Source organism: Salvelinus alpinus, chromosome 11 (genome assembly GCF_045679555.1).
Source record: "Salvelinus alpinus chromosome 11, SLU_Salpinus.1, whole genome shotgun sequence".
In the NCBI taxonomy this organism is placed as follows: Eukaryota; Metazoa; Chordata; class Actinopteri; order Salmoniformes; family Salmonidae; genus Salvelinus; species Salvelinus alpinus.
The window spans coordinates 31,104,787-31,117,089 of record NC_092096.1 but is presented as its reverse complement, the minus strand read 5'-3'; the positions used below and the strand labels follow the sequence as shown (position 1 = coordinate 31,117,089).

General features: G+C 44.3%; 1 protein-coding gene across 5 annotated transcripts in view; it reads left to right on the top strand.

The window, feature by feature from the left end:
- LOC139533941 (synaptotagmin-1-like) overlaps positions 1-12,303 on the top strand; it is a 214,524-nt gene that overhangs the window by 190,894 nt on the left and 11,327 nt on the right. For all 5 annotated transcript variants that reach the window (XM_071332471.1, XM_071332469.1, XM_071332470.1 and 2 more), the window contains 2 exons: positions 1,409-1,576; positions 5,070-5,187. In XM_071332471.1, coding sequence (XP_071188572.1) covers positions 1,409-1,576; positions 5,070-5,187 — 286 coding nt within the window. The remainder of the gene's footprint in view (positions 1-1,408; positions 1,577-5,069; positions 5,188-12,303) is intronic.

Sequence of the window (12,303 nt, the reverse complement as noted above, 5' to 3'; positions counted from 1 at the left end):
GACTGCCTCTTGGTCCATACAGCTGGCCTAGTAACAAGCTGCTGACAGACAGCCTCCTGTTCCACACAACTGTCCCAGTAAAAAGCTGCTGACAGACAGCCTCCTGTTCCATACAGCTGGCCCAGTAACAAGCTCCTGACAGACTGCCTCTTGGTCCATACAGCTGGCCTAGTAACAAGCTGCTGACAGACAGCCTCCTGTTCCACACAACTGTCCCAGTAAAAAGCTGCTGACAGACAGCCTCCTGTTCCATACAGCTGGCCTAGTAACAAGCTGCTGACAGTCTACCTCCTGGTCCACACAGCTGTCCCAGTAACAAGCTGCTGACAGACAGCCTCCTGTTCCATACAGCTGGCCCAGTAACAAGTGGCTGACAGACAGCCTCCTGGTCCACACAACCTCTGTATGATCAGGATTCACACAGGCAGATGCAAACTTCCATCTCTCCTTATTCTCTCTCTCGTTCTTGTTTTAATTTGGCCTAAATTTGAGCAAAAGATCCTCAGTTTCTAAAATGTGATTGTAGCTACAGTATCTCAGCTGTGGAGGAAGAGTTGTGGTATTCACCCAGCAGTAAAAAGATAACAGGTGTTTGTCTGCAGCGAGAAATACGTAGCATATGTGGGGGGCTGGGGGGATGCCGGTTGCCAGATTGGTTAAATACCAGTAGCATATTTATTTTAGAATTCAGATAACATGGTAGATCTGTGAAGCTTTATTTATCCCACCGGCACCTACTTGTAATCACAAGTGGCTCCATTATAGAAATGAAGGAGCTAGGAGTGTTCTTTGGTCGTGGTGGTGATAGTGTCAAGGACAAACTTCGGAAGTCTTATCTCTTTTCTAGCCAATCAGGCAGTTTGTCACCATGTTGTAACAAGACCCCGTGTATAATGAGCTTTGTCTGCCTCAATTGGAGGCAATCAAGAATCAAAACCCAGACACCACTTTCATCCACTCTTCACCATCCCCTCCACCAGCACCCCTTCCTTCGCCCCGGATCTCTGGCAGATAAGACTTCCTGCCGCCTGTCCCTCACAGACAGGACTGGAGAAGGAAGGAGTGGAGAAGGAAGGAGTGGAGGAGGAGGGAGGAGGAGGCGGGTTGATTGATTTGTAATGCTCTAGAACCAGAACTTCCCCAACTCACGACAACTCCTCTCTATTCCTTGACAAGTAATACCAGTGCCTGGAAGTAGCTTTGATGCAGCGTGCCAATCTGGCGGCCATTTTGTAAAGCACCACTATCACCACTGTGCTACTACAGTTGTCAACAATAGACTACTTCAATTTATCCTTAGTTTGAGATAAATAAGTTCCACCAGAAGACACTTAGAGAGGTTTCAAGTTCGGACGGACTCTCTTCTAGTGATTATATGCACAAGTTCAGTCCTCATGGTTCTCCCCAGGTGCCCTACGTGGAGCTGGGAGGCAAGACGCTGATGATGACGGTGTACGACTTTGACCGCTTCTCCAAGCACGACGCCATCGGAGACGTGAAGCTGCCCATGAACAAGATTGACTTTAGTCACGTGACAGAGGAGTGGCGGGATCTTGTGAGCGCCGAGAAGGAGGAGGTAAATAATATAATATATATATAATATAACAACTCTAAGTTTACACATCAGAAACTCCTAATATTTTCTTCCCCAAAGTTACGACAGTTGACTACCAGTATGGAGTGTTGTCACCAAGGTAACAGTTCATTTCTAGAAAATCCACGATCAGACATTTTAAATGACCTATTTTATCACACGACATTCGTATGACTATGTTAAAAATGTTTTACCTGGGATTGAAGAGTGAGCTCAGTGCCAAACAGTAGTTGGGGGTATTCCATCTCTCATAGAAAATGTCACTTAATCATCTCTCCATGCTTCTCATTCTATTAATAAAAGTGTGCAGGAGATACAATGTTCAAGGTAAATGTTACGGCGTGCATGTAAAGTTCATGTAAAGGTTCATTTTCACACCTGTGGTGCCAGAGAGTGGAAGAACATCTCCATCTGCAGCGTTGTTCCAGAACCAGACAAGCTGCTCCTGATCATTTCACGCAAGGCTTGAGACACTGTCTTAACGCCCTTAAAGTGGTAGTCGCTCACATGAGTGGGCTTTCGCTGAAGGTTTTGATTTGATTTGAAATGGCCACTTTCACCATCGTGAGCACCATCTTAAACACTATATGATTATACAAATGTTGAAATGTGATCATTATGGGAAGACTTTAAGGATAATGTGACACACCAAGCAACTTCTGTGGGTGTATAAGAGACAATAGGGTCAAGAAGAAGTTCCTGTCCTCATTGAATGTGTGTAACAGTGGACTGAAAGGAATTTTTCACACATCAGCCATGCCTCAGTGGCTGCAAAAGACACCCAACGAGGTCCTAGCAGCTAGCTAAAGAGATGCTCTGACCAGCCCAACCACTAGTATGGTCCCAGATCTGTTTGTGCTCTATAGCCAACTCCTATTTCTCCCCATGCTTCTACGTTTGGCACGACCACATTAGACTAAGGGCAAAATTGGTCCTTCAGAATAATCCCAATATCCACTCAGAAAAATGTATGGACACATTACCCATATCTATGCAAATATATGCATCCACACAGAGTGAGAGGCATGTTGAACCAGATATTTCCTCTGGGGTATCATTTAAGCAATAAGGCCTGAGGATGTGTGATATATGGCCAATATACAACAGCTAATGGCTGTTCATATGCACGACGCAACGAGAATTGCCTGGACACAGCCGTTAGCCATGGTATATTGGCCATATACCACAAACCCTCAAGGTTCCTAATTGCTAAAATTATAAACTGGGTGATTTGAGCCTTGAATGCTGATTGGTATACTGGTTACACACGGAATTAGAACATTAAAAAACATAAAAACAGCCCTTAGCCCTGTTATATTGGCCATATACCACACCCCCTCATGCCTTATTGCTTAATTATACCATGGTATTGTTGAATATACGTTTATGATTGGCTTGAAGGGCATTCTAGAGCATGGATTATTTCCCTATAACGCACAGAATATCAGCACTGTAGAATTCAATGGCCATAGTTCATTCTTACATGTTCTATGTTTGAGCTGCTTTTGAAAGCAAAACTTGAATTGAAAACATTATTGCCATTGCTTAATTAGATTTTCATAATAGCAAGCTAGGACTAAACTAGCAAGTCTGTTTGTTTGGTTATCAAGGCAACTACTGTATCTATCTAGTAAACTTGCTATCTAGTAAACAGTGGATGTTGAATACATTTCTACCTGCAAATGAACACATTTGTAGCAGTAAATGTGTAAAACTATAGCCATGGTATAAAAGGGATAATCAACTCTGGGCTCTATACGTTCTCTGGAAAATAATACAACTCCTTGGAAAGTTCCACGTCGTTCATTATTTTCTACAGAATGCAGTAGGTCTGTGGTAAAGATAACATGGCGCATTCTGTTCATGTAACTTTAAAATGAAGTCAAACACTGCCAGAATAACAGATGGATTCCAGATCAATTCAGGAGGAATCCAATCTTTTTTAAGCGACACATGATCAACATATCAGGGGGTTTCATCATTTGTTTGTTTCCACTGTGCGTTCTTCTAGAAACAAAGGTTACTTACGACGGCGTCTGTTGTCGAGAAGAAAAGTGATGCGGTGACAATTGGATTTACCTGCGAACGTGCTTTGAAATCACACACCCATATTGACTGAGGGAACAACGGACCATGCACTTTATTAGCTACAAAATGTTAGACTCTTCCTACTCGGTTGTATAACAGTGTTTACATAGCGAAAATATCCTCCTCAACCTGGCGGGTCAAACATGGAGCGTTCTCGGCAGGAGAGGGTCTAGCAGCTCAAAAGGCAGCGCTGGCCTTTCTCAGATATTTCTGGAATATATTAGACCGTGATTGCTTCAGACAAGCATCATTTATTTCAGTGTTTTTTTCCTCTCAGTCTCTCTGCCCACGTCTCCCCAGGAGGAGTGTGTATTTATGTTGATGAAGCTGGAGCCTCAGTCATTAAAGTGAGTGTCTATTTAGTCCCGTCGGCTCTGGGCTGAGTGTACAGGCCAGGCACAGCTAGATGCACTGACTGAGTAATGGCGACCCAGGCTGAGAATTAACCTGCCCCATATACAACTCACATCTGGCAACCGTATTATATTCTCATCACATATATTTAGTTTTAGGGAATCGGTCTTGATTGTAATTTGATAAAAGACCTCTGGTATATAAAACAAAAATCAATGTTCAGGCCTCCTTGGCCCTTGATTTATGAGGTCTATTCATAGTGGATGTTTCCAATCATGTGTAATTCAAGTTGGACCTGGGACACTTATTGAGCGTCAGTCTGTTCTACTTGTTAATATGCGTAATTCCAGAAATATAAATCACATTTTGAGTCTGTTCGCTCTGTGACTACGATTGTTTATTTCTATGTTGATGTGTATGCCACAAGGGAACGATTGATGACGTTCTGTCTCTCAGCAGCTATAACCTCAACCAATAACCTCTACAACAGGGGTTCCCCAACTGCATTCAGCAGCGGGACGTTTTGTCCTTGAGCGGATGGTCGGGGGTCCCGGAACATAATTGCAAATATTTTGTCAAATTGACCACAAGATGCCCAAACAGATATAATATTTGACTAAAACATAAGAATTGCAAACCTTGATTACATTTGGATATGGTAACATATGTATCTCTATTATGCGTGGGAATACTTGGGGACAGATTAACTCAATTAAAATCTCTTGGAGCTGAATTCCTGGTGTTTTGTTACATTATTTTATGTTTCCCCCCCAAAACAAAATTGCTCAGAAAACTTGGGGGGGGCGAAGAAAATTCACCCAAGGGCCAAATTCGGCCCACGGGCCACCAGTTGGGAAACCCTGCCCTAAAAAGATCCAAGAAAACCCAAATGGGAAAACAGAATCCATGTGAAAGCATTCAAGCTTTTAGACAGACAAGACTACACACCCAAACCATGTGTCACTTCAGCAGACAACTTCATCCTTATTCCTAGCTATGGTCATGACTCCTCTCTCTCTCTCTCCTCTCACAGCAAGAGAAGCTGGGTGATATCTGCTTCTCCCTGCGATACGTGCCCACCGCCGGCAAGCTGACCGTGGTCATCCTGGAGGCCAAGAACCTGAAGAAGATGGACGTGGGAGGCTTGTCAGGTGAGCAGAGCAGAGCTGAGGGCCACAACAAGGATGGACAGGGAGGGGATTGACAACCTAAGATGGTAGTAAGGAATTTTACCTCCAGACCTGCTCTCACCTGTGTCATGTCCACTCAAGATGAGGGGCTGTCATTTTGAAACCCTCAGTCAAAGCCACTCTCTCTCTCTCTGGTAATGAACGCTCTCAGGGTGTTACAGTATGTATTAGAAACCATTGTTTTGCCCTCTCCCCTCTCTGTGCTCTTCTAGGGGTTTTGCTGAAGGCTTGGTGAGTCATTGTGGGGCCCAGTGTTTTGTCAGGTTGGACTTTGGGAAATTGGTGTCTCTTGGAGACTTTGAGCTCTGATTGAGCTCTGATTCACTCCCCGCTGGCTTTCCACGCGACAGACTCATCTTTTGTCTAAGAAAATCTTCGGCAGCAATCACTTCAATGTCTCCTATTTTCCTGCAGCTATTTCTCTCAAACAACAACAGTCCCCTACCAATCATTGCCCACCATTATATTGGCAGGAGATAACAGATAGCATCTGAAGTGATTAATGTATGTCTAAACTTTACCTCCAAAATGTGGACAGCAATAGAAACTGCATTTTGTCCTCCAGAACAATGCCAATGTGATGCCAACAGAACATGTGGTTAGACCCAGGTACTCCAGGGATCAGGGGTGTGGGTGGTGGTTACTGGGCTCCACTGTGCAGACCTGCTGTTGCGTGGGAGAAAATACACATGGACAGTAATGATGGCAGTGGGCACTAATGAACACCCTGCTTTATGTTGGCAGGAGATCCCATAGGGACTACACTGAAGTAAAGCTTTGGTTCACTAATGCACCTGTAGAGGCTCATAGATAGACACATTTCTAATGAATTGACCAACTCTGAAAAGCAAGCCTGACGCCATGTTAACAGAATGTTCCATTTGCGATAATGACCACGCATTCCACGCACACACACACACAAACACACACACAACACATGGCACACACTCTTGAGCATGTGCAGGTGTGTGTGTACTGCAGAGAGTAATCCATCTAGTGTTGAGCAGCTTCCCATCCATCAGTGAGCATGGGGCAGAACTCTCCCTGAGGGCCAGAGAACACCATGATGGATACCAGACACTCTCCCATGATGCTCCCCTCGGAACATCACACCACCAATACTGTTCTACACAGAAAGGTGGACAGGAGAAAGTGGACAGGAGAAAGTTTTCGCTGCTGCACGGCTCAGAGATAAGCAAAGAAATCACATTTTCTAAACCTTTCCTCTGGGAAGGAGGGCTATGTGTGCGCGGGCTTCTTCTAGCAAGCAGAGCCAGCTGTGTACATTTCCTGTATGGTCCTGGTGATATGGGCCATTCAGGAGCTAGAAATAGGAGCCCACCTGAACCATTCATCACTCCACCCCACAAAGAGCCCCCCCCCAGCCCCCAAATCCCCCCTTCCACAGCTGGGTCCACCCCACCCCTCCCTTCTCCCTGGCTCTCTCCTATCCATTCCTTGAACCATTTCTAATCCCCCATCCTCCTCTTCCTCCCTGTCCTTCCTCCTCACCTTAACCCTCTCCAGGCTGCAGTTACCATGCATCTAGTCCATTTTCCCTCCCCGTGCCTCACAGGCTAGCAGGCCATCAGTGCCAGACTTGCCTAACAGAACCGCTACCTCACACTAGCCCAGGACCTTCCGTCATCTGTCAGAGTAGTGTGCCTGGTAGCCATTAGCCAGAACCCATGCCTCCCCGCTTGCATTTCCACTCGTAGCATTAGCTCTCATCTGTCGCCATTTGCATCATGGGATTGGCCACATCCTAAGCTGTCAATCAAGCTGATGAGGTAATAGAAGGGAGGCGGTTTGAAGGCCAGGCAGTTACTGTGGGAAACTTATTCCGAAGGAAAGTGGTTAGTAAGGTTGGCTGGGCTTGACATGCAATATGCCAAGGGTAATTGGTGCATGGTTTATCTAGTGTGTTTAAAAGGTCAAAGTGGAGCCAAGTCTGGGGATTTCAGGTTGAATTATTAACGTATGGTAATAGCATGTTTTCATCTCAGTTGCCATTGGATTCAGGCTCCGAACTATGATTTCCATTTTAATAGCACATTAGACTGGCTACACTGTTGTAGGTGGGTCTGTGTTAGTGTGTGTGTTGCGTGTGTCAGAGTGTGTCAGTCAGTGTGTGCATGGATATGTCTCTCATTGTATACTCAAATGAGCATACTGTATCATAAAATCTGTAAGGGGATAACATCATTTCTAGCCAATGGCTTCTAGCCATCCCAAGACCCTATTGAGAATCATATTGGCACATCATTGTCTATCCAATCTATCCAACTGGTAAAGTACTTAACACTCTCACCTGGGTTTTTACTGGAATGAGAATTATAGGAGCTATTGTTCGACTTTCATGTTACCTATTGAAGTCCCAAACAGTCGGCTAGATAACAGGCGTCTTGTTTCACTCGCACAGCTTATTTCGACGCTCGTGTTTTTGATGTCAACCGAACAATGAACAAGGTAGTGAAGCTGAACACAATGACAGCAATTTTACCTTTTTTAAATGTTATCAGAAAATGTAATTGAAGAATAGCTTGTGCTTGGCTTGTTTTGTTCCAGTTTTGAAAGAGAGCGTTGTCATTCCTTTTGAAAGGAGCCAATACTCTGGTATCTCTCCCTCGCTCCGCCTCTGGGTTTGACTAACCAAATAAACAAACACCAAACAAGCATACACGCTTTAGGGCAGAAAATATTGTTTTGGACCCCTGTAGCTAACAAAATTGTGTTCCAATTTAGTTTATCTAACAAGATATCGCAGAGTACTATATCTCAGTTAGACCATTGTTTGAAGAGTCAACTTCTCCAGAAGTGTCTTTTTGCCAGGAGAATAGACGTCAAAGCCTGGCAGATAGATCAAATAACACGCGTGTATATAATAACAATAATTAGTGACTATCTCACGTCGTGACACAGCCAGAACTAGAGGAGGAGGACAAGTAATTGATGGTCTTAGATTGGTCCTTTTCTCCACTGCTGTCCTGTTTATCGAGCATAATTACTGCTCAGCAAACGAGACACCGCTATTTTCATTAAAATATGTATAATTATTCATAATTCTTCTGATTGCCCCAAATAATCGTAACAGCCAGAATCGCTGTATCATGCTGTGCAGCAAAACTTGTTTAAAAAGAGCATCTAATCTAATCATTGTTAAAAGTTCTCAGCTGAGCCACTCCTGAATCCTAGTGGAAGGTTTATTTTTTGTCAACAACCTCATAACAGAACTATACCCCTGGAGGGACTCTTATAATACAGTATATACCATACAATCCATCGAAGGCAAGATACTTGTGTCTTTCTCATAATCCTTGCTGAAAATGTACCTTATAGACTAAGGGTGAGTTCCTATATTTAAGTACAGTATATATTGTGACAATGGAACAACTCTCACTAGTATGACTCACCACAGGAGAGAGCTCCAGTACCCGTGGAATTAAAATACAGTTGAAGCCGGAAGTTTACATACACTTAGGTTGGAGTCATTAAAACTCATTTTCCAACCACTCCACAAATTTCTTGAAAACAAACTATAGTTTTGGCAAGTCAGTTAGGACATCTACTTTGTGCATGACACAAGTAATTTTTCCAACAATTGTTTACAGACAGATTATTTCACTTATAATTCACTGTATCACAATTCCAGTGGGTCAGAAGTTTACATTACACACTAAGTAGACTGTGCCTTTAAACCGCTTGGAAAATTCCAGAAAATTATGGCATGGCTTTAGAAGCTTCTGATAGGCTAATTGACATCATTTGAGTCAATTGGAGATGTACCTGTATTTCAAGGCCTACCTTCAAACTCCGTGCCTCTTTGCTTGACATCATGGGAAAATCAAAAGAAATCAGCCAAGACCTCGGAAAAACAATATGTAGACCTCCACAAGTCTGGTTCATCCTTTGGAGCAATTTCCAAACGCCTGAAGGTACCACATTCATCTGTACAAAGAATAGTACGCAATGATAAACACCATGGCACCACGCAGCCGTCATACCGCTCAGGAAGTTCTGTCTCCTAGAGATGAACGTACTTTGGTGCGAAAAGTGAAAATCAATCCCAGAACAACAGTAAATTACCTTGTGAAGATGCTGGAGGAAACAGGTACAAAAGTATCTATATCCACAGTAAAACGAGTCCTATATCGACATAACTTGAAAGGCCGCTCAGCAAGAAAGAAGCCACTGCTCCAAAACCGCCATAAAGAAGCCAGACCACGGTTTGCAACTGCACATGGGGACAAAGATCGTACTTTTAGAGAAATGTCCTCTGGTCTGATGAAACAAAAATATAACTGTTTGGTCATAATGACCATCGTTTGTAGGAAAAATGGGGAGGCGTTGCAAGCAACATCTCAAGACATCAGTCAGGAAGTTAAAGCTTGGTCGCAAATGGGTCTTCCAAATGGACAATGACCCCAAGCATACTTCCAAAGTTGTGGCAAAATGGCTTAAGGACAACAAAGTCAAGGTTTTGGGAGTGGCCATTGCAACGCCCTGACCTCAATCCTATAGAAAATTTGTGGGCAGATCTGAAAAAGTGTGTGCGAGCAAGGAGGCCTACAAACCTGACTCTGTCAGGAGGAATGGGCCATAATTCACACAACTTATTGTGGGAAGCTTGTGGAAGGCTACCCGAAACATTTGACCCAAGTTAAACCATTTAAAGGCAATGCTACCAAATACTAATTGAGTGTATGTAAACTTCTGACCCACTAGGAATGTGATGAAAGAAATATAAGCTGAAATAAATCATTACTATTATTACTACTATTATTCTGACATTTCACAGTCTTAAAATAAAGTGGTGATCCTAACTGACCTAAGACAGGGAATTTTTACTCTGATTAAATGTCAGGAATTGTGAAAAACTGAGTATGTATTTGGCTACGGTGTATGAAACTTCTGACTTCAACTGTAGTTGTCACTTCTCAAGGCCGCAGGGCTCTTCACTGGCTGTGTGCAGCAATGTGATAACGGCCTATTTCTATGGGTGAAGTATGTTTGCGGGGCACATAGACCATGTCCCCTCACATAAAAGGTGAGTAGAAGCATATAAAGAGAACTCAGCGCCAATGCTGACAACCTACGTACAGTGAAGTGTATAAAGCCACAGGCACTATCAAGAGCCAATCAAATCATTTGTGGTAAATAATACAGTGCTATAGAATAGTATCAGTGTGTTACATACAGAAGCACAGTGGATGTTACTGGAGGATGAGTACATGCGTGTTAAGATAATGAATGTACTGTCTGCACTGTGCCACCTCTCTCCCTCTCTCCCTCTCTACGTCAATCTCTTTCTCTCTCTTTCTCTCTCCATCTCTCTCTCTCTCTCCACCTCTCTCTCTCTCTCTCTCTCTCTCTCTCACTCTACCTCTCTCTCCACTCTCTCTCTCTTTCACAGGGGATAGTGAGGCTGTTCATAACAGGGTAATGGACCTCCTCAGTGAGGAGGTTATCACATCAACCAGTCCTGTAGTATTAATGAACCTTCACTGCCCTCACCCAGTGCTCCCACACCTCACCACACAGCATGCCATCAAGCCTCTCGGCTGGAGACCATATTATTTGTTTTGTTTCTCATGCATACTGCCCGGCTGTTTAAGGGAGCTCCAGGTTCGCAGCCCCACCCCAGTCATTTACACTGCCATGGTGTGGAAAGCAATGAGGCCAGGTGTTATTATAATGATGAACGAATGGAAAACCAATTTGGTGGTGATTAGGGAAATGCAGAAGTTTGGAAGTGTGTATGTGTGCGTTTGTTCCTGTGTGTGTGTGTGTGTGTGTGTGTGCATGCACATGCGCGGCATGTGTGGGTTTTTCCGTGCTCTGTGTGTGTCTGTGGTGTGTGCGACGTAGCTTAGTTGCATGTGAATGATTCATGTCAACTCCAAGTGTGTAAAACCGAGATGACAGTGGGGCCCTGCGTGCCCCTCCTCCATGGCCCATCCAGAACGATGGGAGGGAAACTAAGATGACAGCTGAGCTATATTTAACCTGCTTGTGTTGACGTTCAACATCTCGTACACAGCCCCCGCAAGCCAACACACAGCACACTCGAGTAAGCAGCCAACGTGCATGTTTACTAGTAGCTTTCTGTTTTTACCGTTTGGTCTTCACACGCTCAGTAGACTAATTATGATTGGCATTGATAGCTATTCTCTTTCACTTAGGCCTATGATCCGAAATATACAGCAATGTCTAGTTATCGACAAGCTTAAAGCCTAGATCTAAGCGATTCTGTTGAAACCGACGGGTGAACACACAGTAACGCTGAAAGAGGCTCGTAACAGTAGGGAATTAATATAATGTGTTTGTTTTGGATGTACACACTGTCATGTTAAAAGGTCCTCTGTCATCTTTTTGACACAGAGCCAGCTGGGATAGAAAAGGTCCTGTTATGGCTGCTGCTCTGACAGATCGCATGGGACAGGTGCCTGCATCGTCTCCTCCACAAACACCTGCAGCCGACGTCGCTCATGTCCTCCCCGTTAGCCACTTCTTCACACACCTGCTGCTTCCTGTTCACTGAGAAGGGAGGGGGACTCTTTATAAATGGGCACAACATATTTTATAACCCGGCCCATTGCCAGTGATCCAGATGAATGACTGTCACGCTTGCAGCAAGGATCTGCCTCCGTATACTAAAGTGTAGACAGACACAAGGAATGGTGAACGCGCTCTTTCTCTCTCTCTCTCTCTCTCTCTCTATTTGCGACAGGCGCATCACATCAGATGCCGCGGCCACTCATCCACAAAATGGGCAGAGATTAGAGCTGTCTGGGACGAGACGCCGAAATGAGCCGGATATGAGTTGTGGTGCGTCGCCCGCCCAAAACCCAATAATCCTGGCGGTGAGATAAGAAGAGTCTGGGTAGAATAGGGCTGAAAGCCACGGGACACCACAGGTGTTTTTCTGACGGTGGAGGGATAGGTTATCTGTGATAACCCTGTCTGGATGTTGTTGCTGTGTATATTCAGCCTCAGTCTGAGGATAGCGGGATTCATTTATCCAGTGCTGGTCATTCAGGCCCAGGCCTGAGTGGATGGTCAAGATGAGGCAGAGGC